Source organism: Miniopterus schreibersii (genome assembly GCF_964146895.1).
Source record: "Miniopterus schreibersii genome assembly, chromosome: 4".
In the NCBI taxonomy this organism is placed as follows: domain Eukaryota; kingdom Metazoa; phylum Chordata; class Mammalia; order Chiroptera; family Miniopteridae; genus Miniopterus; species Miniopterus schreibersii.
Genome location: NC_138105.1, coordinates 71,533,579 through 71,552,204, shown reverse-complemented (window position 1 = coordinate 71,552,204; position 18,626 = coordinate 71,533,579). Strand labels below are relative to the sequence as shown.

Sequence of the window (18,626 nt, the reverse complement as noted above, 5' to 3'; positions counted from 1 at the left end):
CTAAGGGTCTTGGCCTGAGTGGGGATCTTTCTGGTGAGAGATGGTCAGAGCAGGTTTGTTGGAGAATGGGAGCTCAGTTGTAGGCACATTGGGTTGGCGTCTGAGGTATGTGCAACCCTGGCACCCACGGGAGGTCCAGGCCAAGGGCTCCATGTCAGAGTTGTTGGTTAGTAGATGGTGTTTCAAGCCTGTCTCAGGCAACCATAACAAAATACCATAGACAGGGAGGCTTACACAACAGACGCTTATTTTCTCACAGTTCTGGGGCTGGAAGTCCGAGATGACTGCACGGTCAGGTTCTAGTTGGGTTCTGGTGTTCTCACATGGCCTTTCCTCTGCGTGTGTGTCTAGAGAGAAAACTAACAGACACCAGTCCTATTGGATTAGGGCCCCACTTCCGTGACCTCATTTAACTTTAATTTTCTTTTACTGATCCTGTCTCCAAGTGTAGGCACATTGGGGGTTAGGGTAGGGGAACACCAGTTCTGCCCATAGCAGAGGACTCAGCCCAGTGCCAACCTTCACCTTCCTTCACTTTCTGGAAGGACCACACCTGATTCTCCTTCAAGGTTCTGCATGCCTTCCCTGTGCCTTGAGGATAAGACCCCAGCCCACCATTACATCATTAGATTGCCACTCCCCGTCCCCAGATCACAGCTCTTCTGGGCAAAATAAGAGTCCCCTGCATGCAACACATTGTGTGATTCTGGATGGATGACCATGTCCCCCACCACCCCGGGCTCCTGGACACTTCCTGGCCCTGGCAGGTGCTAGGCAAATATTTGTTGAGTGACTCTTGGAAGGTCATGGAAACCACGTGTTATGGCCTCACGTCTCACTGGAAGACGTGCTCAGATGGGACCAGGACTTGCAATGCTGGGAAGGATCTCTAGGCTCTGTGTATGGGGTTGGGGGCTGCCCCTCTCTTTCAGGAGGGTGCCTAGGGTTGTGATCTGAGTGGGAAACTTTCTGGGGAGCGCTATGGCCAGAGCAGGCTTGTGGGGGACAGGAGCTCAGTTGTAGGCACATTGAATTGGCATCTAAGCCATGTGTAAATCTGGCACCCATTCAGAGTTCCAGGCCAGGGGCTCCATAGCCGAGTTGTGAGTGAGTAGATGATCAGTCAGCTCAGGCAGCCATAACAAAATATCATAGATGGGAAGGCTTAACAGGCACTGATTTTCTCACAGTTTTGGGCCTGGAAAGTCCAAAATGGCACACGGTCAGGTTCTGGTTGGGTTCTGGTGTGCTCTTGGGGAGAGAAATATCCTTGGTGCTGTGTCTCCACCTCCCTCTCTGCTATTTAACACATGCCAAGTTGTGAGGAGAAAGGATTCAAATATAGTTTTCTGCCCTTGGGGGGTTTATAGTCAAGTGGGATTTCATGTCCTCAGAGGTGAGCATAGGAGCTTGGGGGTGGGAAGCACTGAGAAGAGGGTTGTCCTCTCCAGGACTACTTAGAGCAGGGGGTATAGATGAGGTGGAAGAGGAAGATGTGGGCAGTGGGAGGAGAAGGGTACTATAGGCAGAGTGCACAGCTTGGCCAAAGGCCTGGCCAGTGGAGGGAACCATGCAGGGGACTTGGGGCCAGAGATAGATGGGGGTAAGAGGCTCAGCTTGGTGGGGACAAAATTGTTGGGTCGTTTGGGGTCATGGGACCCCTGGCTCTATCCTACCACTTTCCAGCCAGGAGGTGACCTGGGCCAGGCATCAGCTGCTTTAGACCTGTTTCTTCTGGGAGCCCATCATGGCCGTGAGGGACTTTGTGCAGGGACACACACACACACACATGATGGTTCCTTTTGAGCCCAGCAGACTGGATTGGGAAGGGAGCCCCCGGGTAGGTCTCTGGGGTCCCCTGTGGCCCCTCACTGTAATCTCAAAGCCCTTTAAGGCCTTCCCCCCACCAACCTGTTGCCTTCAGGGACAGCAAGGCCACACCGGGTCTTTGCAGCTCACAGACCTGCCAAGTGCTGTGCACTGATTGGTTGAGCCATTTGCACGAATTGTTATCCTGCGCCCCTCCCCCAATTGCTAATCTGAAGCTTCAAAGCCCTGGGTGCTTGACTCTAAGGTTGAGGGTCAGGGTCAGCCAGAATGTTGGGAGCTCCCTCCCTGCATCTCTGTTCTGTCTGCACTCCTGTTGCTGAGCTGCACCAGTTCTCAGGGAGGGGTCCAGGCCTAAAGTCTGGCTGCTTGGGCCTGGTGCCAGGCTGAGATATGTCCCACTCTTAAAGGGGACAGTCCTAGCACTCACCTCAGAGGGTAGCCTTCAGGGACTGCTTGCAGTGGTGCCTGGCCCACTGAGTTCAGTTAGGGGGATCCCTCGGAATACCCCGCACTGCCTCGGAAGCATCCACAGCCACACCCCCTCGGCCCTCTCTCCCCCTGCCTGTAATCCCCACCAGCTGCCCTGTCCTAAACTGGACTCATCTATTCCTGCCTTGGTGCTGTGTGTCTACCTTCCTGTCCACTATTTAACACATTTACAAATATTTCTTGAGCCTCTGCCTCTGTTCTGAGTTGCTGATCATGCACTAATTTCGTCATGATGTCTGCCCTCATGGATGGACAGTCTCCTTGGAGGAGAAACTGAACATACAGCTCTTAAAACACTGTCCCCTGATTCCAGGGCATTGGGTGACAGTGTGGGTGACCCTGTCCAGAGTCAACGACCGCTGCAGTGTGGAATGAGAGGATCCCTGGGTCCCCCACCCCACAAAGAAACTGCTTTTCTTCTAGCATCTCTCTGTACCAGGGACTGCTCACCCCCTTCACAGCAGGGTTGGTGTGGGGGCTAGGGGCTAACAAACAGAAGGCAGGCCCCATCTTGACCTCTCTTCCTTCTTCTTTCCCTCCCCACAGCTGTTCACTCCTGAGGTCTGACCATCCTCTCTCCTTTCCTGCTGCCACCAACCACCTCCGTATTTAACCTGTGTTCTGGTCTCCATACTGCTGCTGGAAATTCTCTAGAGTTGGTCTGGGCTTGATTCTCCCTTGGTCCAAGCTTCCCACTACTCACTCTCAAAGACATTCATCCTCACAAGGCCAAGGCCCCCACCTGTCCCACACCCTTCCCAGCGGCCCTGTCCCGCTTTGCTGCCCTCCAGCCACACTGTCCTCCCTCCTCCCCAAGACTGTTGTTGCTCTTTATGTGTCATCCTCCCCTCCCCCCCGCCCCTTTGCCTTATCCTCAAGGTTGGCTACTAGGTGGTATTCACTACAACTGTAATTAAATCTCCCTGTGTATCCCCGCTAGACAGTGAGCTCTGTGAGAGCTCTCCTTGCAGTCCACTAGGGTGGGTTAGATGCCTGCATTCCCATTTTACAAGTGAACAAACTGAGTCACAGAGAGGTGAGGAGCTGGCCTGAGGCCACACAGAGAGTAGCATGGTTGGCATCAGAACCCAGGTCTGGGGCCTCTGGCTCTGTGGCATGCCTGTCCTGCCTTGATCCTCCCTCTTGGGGTGTGACCCTTCTGGCGGGGAGGGGTGCTGAAGCACCTTGCCAGAGGCTAGGGGCCACCCTCTCCCTTGGACACCTTGGCCTTGGTTACTTGGGCCCCACTACTCAGAATGGTTTCTGTTTGACAGCCTGAGGAGGTGGGTCAGGGCTCATCTGGAGGGGGCTCTCTGGGCTCTCCTTTGCCTCCACTTGGTGCCTCAGTTTTCCCTACAGTGGGCCAACTACTGCACCATCCAGCACTGAGTTTGAGCTCCTGAAAGGTAGTATGTTTCCATCTAATGGGATTTCCTGTCTCCGCCTCCCTCCTCTAATTGCCCTAAGTGATTTTGTTGTGTGACAAGGAGGAGGAGGAGGGCACAGCTGAGGAAAATCACGGGTTTCAGTACCCAGGCATACCCCAGTTTGAATCTTGTCCCTACCACTTACCAATGACTTCAGGACAGTCCTTAACTTCCACATGGCTTCAGTTTTCCAAGCTGAGTATGGGAGTATGAAATCCTCCCCAGAAATTTACTAAGAGGATTCAGGGAGCTCATGCAGGTCACCTGTTGTCTCCTCTGGCAGCCTATGTGCTGGGAAGGGCAGGACCTGCATCTCCCTCTGGCTCTGCCAGATGGAGCAGCTCAGTGAGTCCAAATTGAGTTTATAGAATCAGGTTGGCCTTATCAGTGTCTGGTTACAAATAGAGAAGTAGAGGTTTGGAGCTCCTAACCCCAGGAGCTAGTCAGCTTTGGAGCCAGTACTCACCCTGGCCCCAAAGTGCACCTCTGATTCCATAGGCCCCTGGCTGTTTCTGTTCCTCTGGGCAGCCCTTTCAGAATGAACTCAGTCTCAGTGTCCCAGCGCTCAGACTTGCTAATATATGATAACTGTGAAAGCAAACTGGGGAGTGAGGGAACACTAGCTGGGGGCTCTAGTTAGTTCCTGCTGCAGGGCCTTTGTATGCACTCTTTTCCCATCATTTCTCATCCTTCTCACTAGCCTCTCTGCTCAGGCCTCTTCTTACCCCTACCCTGCTTATTCAGGACCACTACCTTTTCCACCCTACAGAATTGTAGAGGATGATACTCTTTTACCCCTGGGGGCACTTGTAAAGCCACATCATCCTTCAGGGGCCTTTTTTTATTTTTTATTTTTTTTCTGAAACAGGTTTTATTAGACATGGGATGGGGGCTTAGTCCTTCTTGGCTGCTGCCTTCCTCATGGCTGCAAGGACATTGCTCAGCTCCTCTCTTTTCCTCTTGGCATGGATGTGTGTCCCCACCCTTTTCTTGATGAATTTCAGGGCCCTCTTGCAGGGGCCTTTTATGATTATCCCTAGATATGGGACATACCCTTCCCATGCAACCAGTTCTCCTGGATTGGAATATGCACTGACGAAATAGGCTCTCACTCAGAAGTACACACTCTTTAGAGGTCCCTGGTTCCCTACCATAGAGGTCTTCCCACAGGTCAGGATAGGGATTGGCCTCAGTGAGCAGTATCACAGGCAGTTCCTTAAATTTGCATTTCTTTCCCACCCACGAACACTTTGGGGTTAATTTGCATAAATTAAATGTGTGGTATGATTTTACACATTTTATTTTAAGATATTCTTTGTTTTAGCAAATAGACAATACCATTCACCAGGCTAAAAATTCAAAAGACCCTAGAATATAACTGGCAAGTCTCATCCCCAGTTCTGCCCAGAAGAATATGTTTTCAGTTTTATAGAGGCGCACATACCATGTAGTTTACCCATTTAGTGTATAATTTAGTGATTTTTAGTATAGTCAGAGTTATGCATCCATCACTTTAGAACATTTTTTTATTCCGTCAAGGAGAAACCCTGTAAATTGGGTTCTTGGACTCAATTCTACTTGGAGAGTAGGGGTTGGGCTCCCCCACACCAACAATTTTCAGACACCGAAAAAGTGTTCGAGAATTCAACTCAGTTCTGACATTACCTGGAGATTGCTTTGGAGCCCACAGGTTAAGGGCTCAGTTCTACAAGACTGCCCCGTCAACACTTCCGACACCAGTCACAGGCCTCTGTTTTTGCTTACTGGCCACAGATTGGAGGTTCCAGTGACCCCCTCTAACTCAGAATGCCAATCTCAGGTTCAGGTGGTCACCTGTGCTTCTGACTGGCTATAAGTCAGAAGTTCCCACAGACTTCTCTTTTGGCTCAATTATTTTGCAAGAGCTGCTCACAGAACTCAGAGAAACATGTCATTTAACTAGATCACTGGTTTACTGTAAGAGGATATAACTCAGGAACAGCCAGGTGGAAGAGCTGCATAGGGCCAGGTAAGTGTGAAGGGGCCCCAAGCTTCCATGCCCTCTTCTGGCAAACCACTTGCTCCAGATCTCCATATGTTTATCCTGGAAGCTCTCCTTCTTGGGTTGTTATGGAGGCTTCCTGAAATAGACTCGTTGATTAAATCACTGGCCGATGGTGATAGGTTCCATCTCCAGCCCCTCTCCCCTCCCCAGAGGTGGGGAACTAAAAGTTCCAACCCCTCTAATCACATGGTTGTGTCCTTCAGCCACCAGCTTCCATTCTTAGGTGCTTCGGAAAGTTACCTCCTTAACATAACAAAAGACTTCACTGAACCCTTAGGAAATTCCTAGGGTTCCTAGAGCTGTGAGTCAGGAATTACAGAGGAAGACCAAATATATGAGATAAATATTTTGGCCAATGGAATGGCCAAATATATATTTCTTATACATCACAATATGGCACCCTGAATCCCTTTGCTCACACCTTCCCAAAACCTCCCATCCCCATAGTCCCTGGAAATCACTAATCTGCTTTTTGTCTTTATGGATTTGCCCTTTGTAGACATTTCATATAAATGGGATCATATAATATGTGGTCCTTTTGTCTGGCTTGTATTTAGTATAATTTCAGGTTCATCTCAGTTATGGCATGTACTGGTTCATCCTTTTTATGGCTGAATAGTATTCCACTGTACGGATGGACCACATTTTGTTTATCCATTCATCATTTGATGGACATTTGGGTTGTTTCCACCTTTGGGCAATAAGGATTGTGCTGCTGTGAATATTCACATACAGGTTTTTCTGTGGGTATGTGTTTTCATTTCTCTTGGGTATAATTGTAAGGAGTGGAATTGCTGGGCCATATGGCAACTGCATGCTTAACCCATTTGAGGGCCTTCCAGGTGGTTTTCTACAGCAGCTGCATGTTTCTGCATCCCCACCAGCAGTATAAGAGGGTTCCAGTTTCTCATCCTTGCCAGCACTTTTTTCTTCTTCTACCTGACCTAGTGGGTATGAAACAGTGTCTCGTTGTGGTTTGGATTTGCATTTCCCTGGTGACTCGTGGCATTTCAGGGTTTCTTGAGTGGTCATTTAGTCATTCAACAAATACTGGTTGAGGGTCATGTGAATGTTCTGGGAAAAATGGGGTGACCCTACCCTCTGCATAGAGTGTTCCCCTTGTCTTCAAGGGACAGCATTCGGCCATTCTGGCCTGCAGCTGTTGTGGCTGGTTTGGCAGTCTATCCTAAAGGAATGGAAGGAGTGGGTGGCTCCTGCAGTTCTTAATGCCCCAGCAAAGCCACCATCGATGTCCCTGAGAGTAGAGCTGAGCATGCCACCTGACCCCGTCCCTCTTTTTGTCTTCCTCTGTCCCCTGCACAGTTGCCACCATGGCTCAGACCCTGCAGATGGAGATCCCAAACTTCGGCAACAGCATTCTGGAGTGCCTGAATGAACAGCGGCTTCAGGGCCTTTACTGTGATGTGTCAGTGGTGGTCAAAGGCCATGCCTTCAAAGCCCACCGGGCTGTACTGGCTGCTAGCAGTTCCTACTTCCGGGATCTGTTCAATAGCAGCCGGAGCGCCGTGGTAGAGCTGCCAGCGGCCGTGCAGCCCCAGTCCTTCCAGCAGATCCTCAGCTTCTGCTACACGGGCCGGCTGAGCATGAATATGGGGGACCAGTTCTTGCTCATGTACACGGCTGGCTTCCTACAGATCCAGGAGATCATGGAGAAGGGCACTGAGTTCTTCCTCAAGGTGAGCTCTCCCAGCTGCGACTCCCAGGGCCTACACGCTGAGGAGGCACCATCTTCCGAGCCCCAGAGCCCTGTGGCTCAGACATCGAGCTGGACGGCCTGCAGCACCCCATTGCCCCTAGTGTCGCGCGTCAAGACAGAGCAACAGGAGTCGGACTCCGTGCAGTGCACACCTGTGGCCAAGCGGCTGTGGGACAGCAGCCAGAAGGAAGCCGGGGTTGGTGGCAGCAGTGGTGGCAATGGCAGCCGCAAGATGGCCAGGTTCTCCACATTGGACCTGGCTGCCAACCGGCCACCCCAGCAGGCCCTGGTGGCGGCGGCAGCAGCAGCAGCAGCGGGGGGCGTGGTGAGCGGGCCCAGCGTGTCTGAGCGGACCAGCCCTGGCACCTCGAGCGCCTATACCAGCGACAGCCCTGGCTCCTACCACAATGAGGACGACGAGGAGGAGGATGCGGGCGAGGAGGGCACAGACGAGCAGTACCGGCAGATCTGCAACATGTATACCATGTATAGCATGATGAATGTCGGCCAGAGTGGTGAGGCGCCCACTCCTCCCCCCACCCTATCACCACCTCCACTCATGCCACCCCCATCCCCAGCATATACCGCTCTCTCCCCCACAGCCGAGAAGGTGGAGGCCCTCCCTGAGCAGGTGACCCCTGAATCCCGGAATCGCATCCGGGTGCGGCAAGACTTGGCATCTCTCCCTGCTGAGCTCATCAACCAGATTGGTAACCGCTGCCACCCCAAGCTCTATGATGAGGGTGACCCCTCTGAGAAGCTAGAGCTGGTGACAGGTAGGCTGGTCTCACTTTCTCTCCAAATCCCTCTCTTCCCCCACCCTTGGCCTCTGCCCTTTGGGCTACTGGCCTATGGCACAGCCCCTGGCTTTGTCGTGGGGCAGCTGACACCCCTGTGTTGATACACATCAAAGACTGGCCTCTAGGTTTTTGCCCTGGAGGCAGGTGTAAGCACTGGGAGATACCATGGCCACAAGGCAGTGGATGAGTGGCTTCTTGGGGTGGTGTGAGGGTTAACTACAGAATGGTTAAGACTTGGCCCTCAGAATCCAGGTGCCTGGATGTAAGTCTCTGCTGCCTGTTCTAATTCCTAGCTAGTTGTGCTGTCAAAAGCTACACATGTTCTAGGTGGGCCTGCACATTGTAGGTGCCCCATAGACAATGGCACCACCATCTCCTTTTCAGAGCGTTGATGAGGCTGCCCTCGGGCAAGTTGTTGGGGAGGGTTTCAGGGACTCTGAGAAGTGGGCCTGGCCGTATAGGGAATGTGGCAGTTTGGGGCCCTGACCACCCTCCATCTCTTCCCTTTAGGCACCAATGTGTACATCACAAGGGCGCAGCTCATGAACTGCCACGTCAGCGCGGGCACACGGCACAAGGTCCTGCTGCGGCGCCTCCTGGCCTCCTTCTTTGACCGGTAAGGCCCTTGCCAAAGCCCAGGGAGTAGGGGAGTTGCCCCATGTCTCCCACCACCACAGGGAACCTGACTCCCCTCCCCCATGACCTCCCCCTACAGGAACACACTGGCCAACAGCTGTGGCACTGGCATCCGATCTTCCACCAATGACCCCAGACGCAAACCGCTGGATAGTCGCGTCCTCCATGCTGTCAAGTGTGAGTGTCTGGCTTTTTCTGGAGGCGGGTTGGGGTAGGGCCTGGGGTGAGCAGATGGTCCTTCTCTCTAGTGTTGGCCCCGATAGGTGGGTAGAGCTTGTTGTTAAGAATCCTGAGGTTCAATCTAGGCTTGTTGGGAAGAGGGCTATGATTGGTTAAGAGATTTCTTGGGGGGGGGGGCAGCAGGTAGAGCTGGGCACTAAAGGGTTTGTCTCAATGGGGGGAGTGGAGAGGACCTTCAAACTCAAGGTGTCGTTAAAGTTATGAAGTGGCAAGACCCCAGCCAGTTGTCAAAATTCTTAAGTTTGCATATGGAATCTCCTAATTCCTAAATTCTGGCAAATGATGCTCAGTTTTCAAGAATACTGGGCCACCCTGTGAAGCCCACATATCTCCTACATGTGGCAGAGCTCAGTCAGGCATGGGGCAAGCTAATGTGGTTTAGCATGCTGTCTATGAGACTTCTGTTCTCTTTCCTTTAAAAGGGGTTCCAGGGTGTCCTGTGGGTGGGGGTCCACGGAAGGTATAGCCAAGTGCCTTTTGGGTTGGGAGGCAGGGCCTCACTAGGCCTGAGCTGTCCGCTCTCCCCACATAGACTACTGCCAGAACTTTGCCCCGAACTTCAAGGAGAGTGAAATGAATGCCATCGCAGCTGACATGTGCACCAATGCCCGCCGTGTCGTGCGGAAGAGCTGGATTCCCAAGGGGAAGCCACCTGAGGGCGATACCTACACCACCTTCATCAGTGACACGGGCAAGCTGGAGCCGGACATGATGGGTGTGGAGCACAGCTTTGAAACGGCCAGCCATGATGGCGAGGCTGGCCCCTCAGCCGAGGCCCTCCAGTAACCCACACCAGGTCCTCCATGAGGCTGTCACACTCCCCCTCCTGTCACCCACCCACCTGCCATCTTGGTCACGAGCTACTGTCTGTCCCTCCCCAGGACCCGTGGGGTGTGCTGCATGCTCCCAGCCCCTCGGCCTCCCATCCCACCCCTGACCCCAATCCGAGTGGGCTGGGAGAGGATGGCAGTGGTGCGAGCTCTGCGTGGCCTTCTCTGTCTCTCGCACACACTCGTGCACAGTCGGGGAGCACTCACCTCCCCCTCTCCTAACCCCTAGCAATTTTCTCATTCCACTCAACCAGGCCAGGCAGGGGAGGGGCAGTCTAGGGGCAGTCCTCTGTTCTACCCGTCACTGCAGCCCCATGGAACTTGCAAGGGCCCGGGGGTACTCAGGACCCCTCATGCCACCACCTCCCAGTGCTTCCACGTTTCCAAAAGCGCCTTCCTGTCTCCTTCGTCTGTCCCTGCACCTGGGGCTGGGGTAGGCGAGTCTGTGGGGACTGCCCTTGTGACAGCTGAGGAAAACAGGCTCAGAGAAATTCCACGACTGACCTAGACCGACCTGACGTGGCAGGCGGTGGTGCACCCAGCGCCCTTCTTTCTCCCCTACCCTGTGCTCAGCCTCTCTTGCCCCTATTAGTTCCCTGGGGCAGGTCCTGAGTGAGGGATGTAGACCCATAGTCTCTGAGGATAGGACGAGAGGTTTCTGAGGCTCAACAGTGCGTGTGTGTGTGAGTGTGTAGAAGTTTTGCTTTTAAAACAAATGAAGATATGAGAGGCAGTGGAACCAGGGGAGCATGCTGGCGGGCTGCTACCCTTCCCTCCTTCCTCCACCCCATCCCACGGCAGGGCTCCCAGCCCCCATCCCTTGTACATACTTTTTAAAACATTTTTTTAGCTAATGAAATATTGAAGTATAAGATTCCTTTTATTTTTCAAACCAATGGGACTGTGGCTTATGTCCCCCTTGGTCCCTGGGGGCCACGGAAAGCAGGATGGGGGTGTGCAGGGGCAGGCTGAATGTGTGTGTGCGTGTGGAGTTGGGTGTATGTTTCAAGGTGGGACCCCAGGCCCAGCCACCACCTGTACTCCCTTGAGTCTGGCCAGTTCCCCCATAGGGCTACATTTGAAGGTTATCCCTGGGTTTGGCCTGTTAGCAGAGCCCAGCTCCTAGGGACAGGGCAGGACCCACTCCATTGTTAGCTGAATTTTCTCTCTAACCATTCCTGTCTTTCAAGCCTCACCCAGTGTGAGTGGTTTTGAGTTTTACATGTGAACCAGAAGGTTCTTTTTTTTTTTTTTTTTTTTAATCTCCCCCCCGCCCCCCCCCAATGCTGCTGGGTGTCATTTGACATCTTTTGTCTAGCCCTTTTCCTCACGGTGCAAGTCTGACAGCCCATTGCTTCCAGAGGCAGGGGGTTGCCAGAGGTTGATGGGGGCTACCCCAGCGGACCCTTGGAATCTGATTTGGAGGCCTGCCTCCCACCCAGCAGCCCCCGCCAGCCTGTGGGAAGTGGGTTCTTCCAGCATCTGCTTGTTGTGGGAGTGAAGGAGGTGTTCACTCTAGCAGTCCTCTTTCAGGCCTGAGTGTGTATGGGGGGGTGGGGGCACGTGTATGAGAGGGGAGTTGACACCCCCAGCTAAAGCACAAGCACCTTAGTCACACCGCCCCCTGCCCCTCATCTTGGCCTTGATACCCTACCCCAGCGTCATCCCAAAGCACAATATCCTGGTCACTTGGTGGGCCTCTGGGGCCACAGAGGGGTGGGCTGGGGCTCCAGCCAACCCCTAAAAGGAAGCAGGAGTCCCCAGGTATTCCCCCTTCCAGGCCTTAGCTAGGGGCCAGCTCCTGGGACTTGTGTCCTCTCCCTCCCCACCCTTTTCTCTGGGCAGACACCTGCCTAGCCCCCTCCCTGCCTTGTCCTCAGGCAGGGCTTGCCCCTGTCCTTCCACACCCCTGCAGCACTGGGTTGGGTGGCAGAGCCCCCTTGTTTCAGGGACCCCAGGAGGTGCCCCTGGCTCCAGGGACTTTGTGTTGGTCTGGGGGTGGGGGGTGGTGAGGGGCAGGGCAGGGGTACAGGGGAGGAAATTCCTCACCAGGAGAGCCAAAGACAGGGTCGTGCCTTACCCCAGGAGCCACCCCTGTGCCCATCCATCCTGCCCTTTCAGGTGGCCTGCTGCTTTTCCTTCCTTTCCCCCCCCCCCGCCCCGCCCTGCTCTCAGCTGCATGGTTCACCCCCACCCCGGGCAGCCAGGAAAAGAGCACGAACGGAGAATCACCAACCAACGCAAAAAGACTGGAGGCCCCCTCCACCTCCCCTGGCCGCCCCTGTTCCCGTAGGACAGGCCACCTGCTGTGTCCACGAGGAGTGCCAACACCCGCCCTGCTCTGGGCCGAGCCCCCCCACCCCGGCCTGTAAGTGAGATTGCACATTAACTACTGTAAGGAGAGGAGCGCACTGGGAAATGTGAACATGAGAACATCAGTGACACTGATGAGAATAAACTAAACGCCTTTGTAACAGCCCTGCTGCATGCTGCTCTCTCTAAGGGGGGGTAAGGCTGGGAAGGGATGCTTACTAAACACGGTCTCCCATTCTTCTGCAAAGCAACACCCCCACTACCCAGGATTTCACATTGACAAGTTGCAGCAGAGTCATGCTCAGGGTACACTTGGGAGTGGCCATGGCGAATGTCACATTGGAATATCCATCTGTGTGAGGGGGAGGAACAGCATGTTCTTTTCAGATGGGAACACTGAGGTATAGACCCAGGCCACCAACGGGTTCTACTTCCACTTATAACACCCTTCAGGCTACCCCAATGTGTAGACTCACAACACTTCCCCAAGGTTGTTCCTGCACATGTGACCCTAAATCCTGCATGGGCATCCCATGGGAGCCCCTCCAAAGCTAGAAGGGTAACAGCTCCATCATATGGGCTACATGGCCCACTAGCTGCCTTGTGGTCTGACATCCCCACCCCAGGAACAAGTCCCAAACACACCCCTTACTCCATTCTTCTGAGCCAACACAAAAGTTAAGATGTCAAATCTAGCTGTAGGGTCCTAAGGATATGAAATGACAAAAGATGAACCAAATAAAGACATGGAAGTGCCTTAGGGTTCCATTTGTTCTTAGTTGTTTCAAGCAGTCTGGGAATGTTATTTACTTATCTGAGGGATCCCATCAAGTAAACAAAAAATCTTGGCTAGGGGGTGGACAAGGAGACTACATCTCCACCCAGGCCAGGTCCTTAGACCCCACGATACAAGGGGAGCTCCAGATGTCCAAGGGAATGATGACTGAGTAACATGGTTGAGGTTGACCCTTGGATAACATGGGTTACCTGTGCAGTTGAGAATCGTGTATAACTTTTTTTTTTTTTAATATATCTTTATTGATTTCAGAGAGAGGAGAGGAAAGAGGGAGAGAGGTAGAAACATCAATGATGAGAGTCATTCATCGGCTGCCTCCTGCACCCCCCGACTGGGGATCGAGCCCGCAACCGGGGCATGTGCCCTGACCAGGAATCGAACCTTGATTGCCTGTATCCTAGGTCGACACTCAACTGCTGAGCCACACCCGGCCAGGCCTGTGTATAACTTTTGACTCCCCTAAAACTTGACTAATAGCCTACTGTTGACCAGAAGCCTTATTGATAATACAGTCAATGAACACATATTTTGTTTATGTACCATATACTGTATCCTTACAGTAGGCTATGGAAAAGGTTATGAAGAGAATCAAGGGGTATACATTTACAGTATTTATTTTTAAAGTCATAAATGGACCTGCACAGTTCAAACCTATGTTGTTCAAAGGTCAACTATACTACATTTCACAGGATGACAGGTATGTTTCAGTAAGACCAGCCCTTTTGGAGTCCTAAAGTCTAGCTTCAGCTGTCAGAAAGGGGTTTTGAGGACCAGCAGCATTGCCAACAAAAATCCAGAGGATGCTGATTCCCAGAAGCACATCTTTTAACCCCAGAAAGACTTAGAATTAAGTGTAGAATGGATCGAGAGAACCCAAACCATAGCATAAAAAAGGAATCTACATATATGGTTCTTTTGACAAATTGGCCTGATATAACAACATCCTTGTAATATACAGCACTTTACAACCTGTATGTGAGATGCGTGGTTCCCATGCCTGATTAATGTGGGGAATGGAAACATCTAATGATATCTAAGGTTTGTGGCACAAGTTTACCCAGCTTATGGGAATCATTTCAGGCTCTATGGCAAAGCCCTTAAAATTTACTAACACTGCCTTGTTAGAGTGATGCATCACAGAGGGAACAAGAAACCAGGTGTGCAGTGCAGCCCAGCATTACACCTCAGAAGTGACCACTCAGCTCCATGGCTGAAGCATTTACCTACCTGGGACACAGAACAGGCAGAAGATATTTAGGTTGAACTTCAAAAGCTCAGGACAGATTCATGGTTTGAAATTCCAATGGTAATAAAATTATCCATCATGAAAACCAAGAAATTAACAGAATGATATTTTCTGCACCCAGTACTGGTCATTGAAATCCCTAACATGCACACGTGTACACACACACACCTGGGCCATAGTGTGTGCAAACAAGGCTTAGAGTTCCCATTCAGGAGGCAGCCACGTTTCAAGTCAACATACCATATGATATATGTATAAAAAAGGCTGGGATTTTATTTCTAAGTTGGCACATGTAGAAGGCACAGGGGCGAATAAATGGCTTTGGGGCACTAGAAATAGAAATGGGTGGGGTGTGTCTGAAGTCCCCCTACCTCCACCATCCCCTAAGTGCACTTAAGAGAGGACCAGTGGCGGGGCCTCTGACCCAGGGCCCTTTGGGTCCCACTGGCTCTAGGTGAGAGCCTTGGGACAGCTCCCCAGGCATGACACCCTCCTCCCAGGGGGCAGGGCCCTGCAAGCTCCCCCAGCTTGGATCAGCCCCCTGGGAGGGCCAGGGTCAGAGAGAGAAGAGCAGGATGAGAACCAGGAGAAGTACCCCCAACAGCACCACAATTGCACACCACTGTCGGCGGTCTGGGGGTGAGAGGGTGAGAAGTCATGGGGGAGGCGGCACCACCCCATCCCCCCCCCAGCCCCAAATTGCCTCCTCCAGAGGACTCACCACTTGTCATGTGGGATACTTTGGCCATCTTCCTGAGGACCCCATCCATCCGGGACTGGGTGTGGTCCATCTCATGAGCAAAGGCATCCAGCATGCTGCCAAGACCAAGATGGTGTCAGCCCTTAAAGGGCAGCTGGCCTCAAGCTCCCAGCCCACCCTCAGGGTCCTGGCCTCACATGCCCTGCTCATCCAGCTCCTCCCCAACGCGGCCAGACATGTGTTTCAGAACCCGGATGCTCCCAGACACCATTTCCAGCTGTTGATCCTGTTGGTCCATGATCAGCTGCAGATTGGAGATGTGGGAACTGCTGTCATCAGGAGGCCCTGAGCTGTCCACATGCTCCTCCAACCCACAATTCTGGCCACCCACACAAACCTGCTGCGTAGCCTGCTGCTCCTCAATGTAGCGAGAAGTGGCCGAGACCATGCTGGCATCCAGCAGGTCACTGGATGACTTCTGGGCAGCTGGCTTGCAGGTCAGCATCTGGTGGGGCACAGACCACAGGCTCAGGGAGGGACACCCACTCACCACAGAGCCAGACAAAGGCAAATCTAGATGGTGGTTAATCAGTAAGTCAGTCTCTGAAGTGGGATGGCCTGGGATCCCCAGACCCACTTAATAGCAAGGTGACTGACCCCAAAGCCATACCACTTGTATCAGTTACATACCTCCCTGTGTATCAGTTTCCTCATCTGTAAAATGGGGAGAACTACAGTCCCTGTTTCCTCAGGTTGGAATGAGAAAATAATTACTTATTACCATATAAATACGTGTATGTAAGAATTTGGACTTTAATCCCCAAGACATGTGGGCACTGCTTCAGGACTCTAAGCTGGTGTGGGCCTCTGCTCCCCCAACCTCCCAGATCCCATGTGGACTTATGATGGGATGAGGAGAGACTGATGGTTTCACAACATGCAAACAATGGACATACAACACAGAAGGGAAGGGTGTACAGACAGGCAGCAGGGAGCATTTGCACAAAAGATATGAGCAGGCACACAAAGCAAGCACACCCACAGAAGAAAAGGGTGTGCATGCACAGGGCAGAAAAGATACACTCAGAATCTAAGTTCACACGCTCAGATGGGTCAAGTGCATACACAGAGGAAAAAGATAGGCATATATGCTGGAAACAGTTAACAGAAAAAAAGGGGATAGATATACAGACACCACCCACCCACTCTGGGAAACCAGTATAGACCTCCAGGAAAAGGCAGAAAGGACTATACAATCTGAGGGCTCAGGTATACGCACACAGAAAGCAGGTAGGTAGACATCGAAGAGAACTGCACACAGGGTGGGCACTGCCTGGCCCAGTGTGGCTCAGCGGTTGAGCATTGACCTAGGATCCAGGAGATTGTGGTTCAATTCCTGGTCAGGCAGCATGCCCCGGTTGCAGTCAGGGGGATGCAGGAGGCAGCTGATCCATGACGACTCATCATTGGTGCTTCTATCTCCCTTTCCCTTCCTCTCTCTGGATATATATACATACACACACACACACACACACACACACACATAAAGGGTGGGCACTGACATATACGGGACAGACATACACTTTCCGGGAAACAAGTGAACACGCATGGAGGGCAGTCGCCCCGAAAAATCTTTCGGTAAGGATGTTGGGTCAGGATGCCTTACCTCTCTATTATTTCTCTCCATGAAGGCTATGGCTGCTGGGCTGACCATATGGTCCTTCATTTCCTGGAGGTGAGGACAGTACACAGAGTAAAGACACCCCAACCTCCCCACCCTCACCCCATCATAACCTCATCTCACCTGGACCGCCTCCCGCATCCGCTCCACGAACACCCTTCTCTCTTGCAGGTCCCCAGCTGGGAGCTTGAACTTGCCTGGGTTGGCTTCCACTATGCGTAGGCCGCGATTCAAGAGTCAAGGCCACAGCCACACACAAGCCCGTCATCTACCTCAAGCCTTCAACCCCTCCCTGGTGTCCAGACTCCCAGCTCCCCCTGCCACCGCAATGGGCTCTCCCAGGCCACCCTCCAATCCCCCAGGATATCGATGGTCTCCTCCAGGTCCTCGAGGTCCCACTCGATGCTGCGCAGGCCATTTCGCAGCTCATTGGTCGTCCAGTCCAGCTCCTCGCGTCCGACCGCGGCGCCCTCCTGCAGGAGCTCACACCAGCGCTGGTACAACCCCCGGGCTGTGTTCACTGCCTTCTGCACCTCGCTGCAGGCAGGAGCACAGCGGGCGCGTCTGTGGGGCAGGAGGGCCTCCAGCCCGCCGCTGCGCCCCCAAATGACTGGGGGCTCAGAGGACCCCCACATCACCCTGCGTACCTCGCCCACGACCACCGGGTGATCCCCACCCGCACACCCCAAGACCGCTTGGCATGCTGCGGCCTGCATCCGGGCACTGTGTGGCAGGGGTCCGAGAAACCTCTGCCCTCCCCCATCACTGTTACTCACCCTCGAACTACAAAAAACGGGTCTTCGAGAGACATGTCACCGTCCCTCCCCGTCGGAGGCCGAGCCCCCTCCCCTCCGGGCCTTGAAGGCTGGTTTTCCTGCAGAGTTGGAGAACACGCCACCACCCACGCCCCCGTCACGTGACCCGTATCACCATCGAGAGTGGGGCCACGAGGAGAGAAAGAGAGGCCTCAGAAGCCGGAAGTGAGGAACTCCCGCCCCTTCCGCGGCCATCTTGGTTGTGGGCAGAGACGGCTTTCTGCGCGCATGCCTCCGCCCTTGGCGTCCGAGTACCCCGCTGCCCCCAGCCTTTCCCTAGTTCGGCTTGGGCTCTAGACGGAATTCGGGAACTCTGTAAGCCCGAAACCCCGCCCCTCGAATTGTTGCCACGCAACCTGTTTCCCTTCTCGGCAATGTAAATAATAATAGCCTCCCAGAAATCAGACGAGATTATGGCTGGGGAAGGGGCTCGTTCGATTCGTAAATCCTCAACGGACTCCTTGAGGCTTCATCCGGATCCTGTCCAGGGAGATTGTCCCAGCCCAGGGCCGGGAGTGGCAGGTTTGGGAAGGGCTGGGGGAAAAGGTGGTCGTCCCCACCTTCCCGCGGGCGGAGTGAGGCGCGGACAGTTTGTGGGCAGTTCTGCTGGACTCCCCTCCTCTTTTTTACTGCGGAGGAGGGGCACATCGAGATCATCCTGGGGCGGAATGGCCGTTAGTGGGCGCCCCGGATATGCGCCCACTGGGGGATGAGGTCTTACTGGGTGCGAGCCTGGGAGTCGCGGGTAGGGGTGTGGTGGTGGCTCTGATGATTGTCTCCAGAGCTGGAATCCTCTGCGTGTGGCATCTTCCCCTGGGGAGGGGCCAGGAATGTTTAGAGAGGAACTCAGAGTCTCTGTCACACAGCGCCGTTCTTTGTGGGGTCTAGGGAAAGCACTTTTTTGGGGGGGGGAAGCCATCGCCTGAGTGAGGTCTTGATCTCCCTCTGGAGGGTGGGCGGGATCTCTGAAGAAGTCCTCGAAGGGTCGCTCCTGTGTGCGTCAGAGTCGCTGTGTAGGGTCTTAGAGGTAGTACCTGGGCTGGGGATGTCATTGTGGCGTCT

The 18,626-nt window shown here is 53.3% G+C and overlaps 2 protein-coding genes across 5 annotated transcripts; one reads left to right on the top strand and one right to left on the bottom strand.

Annotated features, from left to right (window-relative positions):
* Positions 1–275: 275 nt before the first annotated feature.
* On the bottom strand, positions 276–18,195 carry STX10 (syntaxin 10). Of its 4 annotated transcripts, none has more exons than XM_081137308.1 (8): positions 17,526–17,671; positions 17,117–17,286; positions 16,873–16,967; positions 16,735–16,797; positions 15,466–15,573; positions 15,270–15,372; positions 15,090–15,184; positions 276–347 (listed from the first exon to the last, which is right to left on the bottom strand). In XM_081137308.1, exons 1-7 carry the CDS (start codon positions 17,558–17,560, stop codon positions 15,096–15,098), a joined length of 663 nt encoding a protein of 220 aa, XP_080993434.1. In that variant the 5' UTR covers positions 17,561–17,671; the 3' UTR covers positions 276–347; positions 15,090–15,095. The 4 variants fall into 4 exon arrangements, with proteins under 4 accessions (XP_080993434.1, XP_080993433.1, XP_080993431.1 ...); XM_081137307.1 differs by lacking the exon at positions 276–347 and adding an exon at positions 7,890–7,975; XM_081137305.1 differs by lacking the exon at positions 276–347 and adding an exon at positions 14,618–15,001 and having other exon boundaries at positions 15,266–15,372; positions 17,526–18,195.
* Positions 7,122–12,491, top strand: NACC1 (nucleus accumbens associated 1; the record flags this gene model as incomplete). Its single annotated transcript, XM_081137304.1, has 5 exons — positions 7,122–8,022; positions 8,110–8,283; positions 8,818–8,923; positions 9,023–9,120; positions 9,716–12,491. The coding sequence occupies 5 exons, from the start codon at positions 7,122–7,124 to the stop codon at positions 9,967–9,969; spliced, it is 1,533 nt and encodes a 510-aa protein (XP_080993430.1). The 3' UTR covers positions 9,970–12,491.
* Positions 18,196–18,626: the final 431 nt, after the last annotated feature.

What these genes read in the sequence shown, in the direction of transcription:
- STX10 (XM_081137305.1), bottom strand. Translation starts at nt 17,560, where the DNA reads ATGTCTCTCGAAGACCCGTTTTTTGTAGTTCGAGG. An exon ending in GGACCTGGAGGAGACCATCG is followed by an intron (nt 16,968 to 17,116) that starts ATATCCTGGGGG and finishes ATCGCGGCCTAC; the next exon opens with GCATAGTGGAAGCCAACCCA. An exon ending in GGATGCGGGAGGCGGTCCAG is followed by an intron (nt 16,798 to 16,872) that starts GTGAGATGAGGT and finishes CCTCACCTCCAG; the next exon opens with GAAATGAAGGACCATATGGT.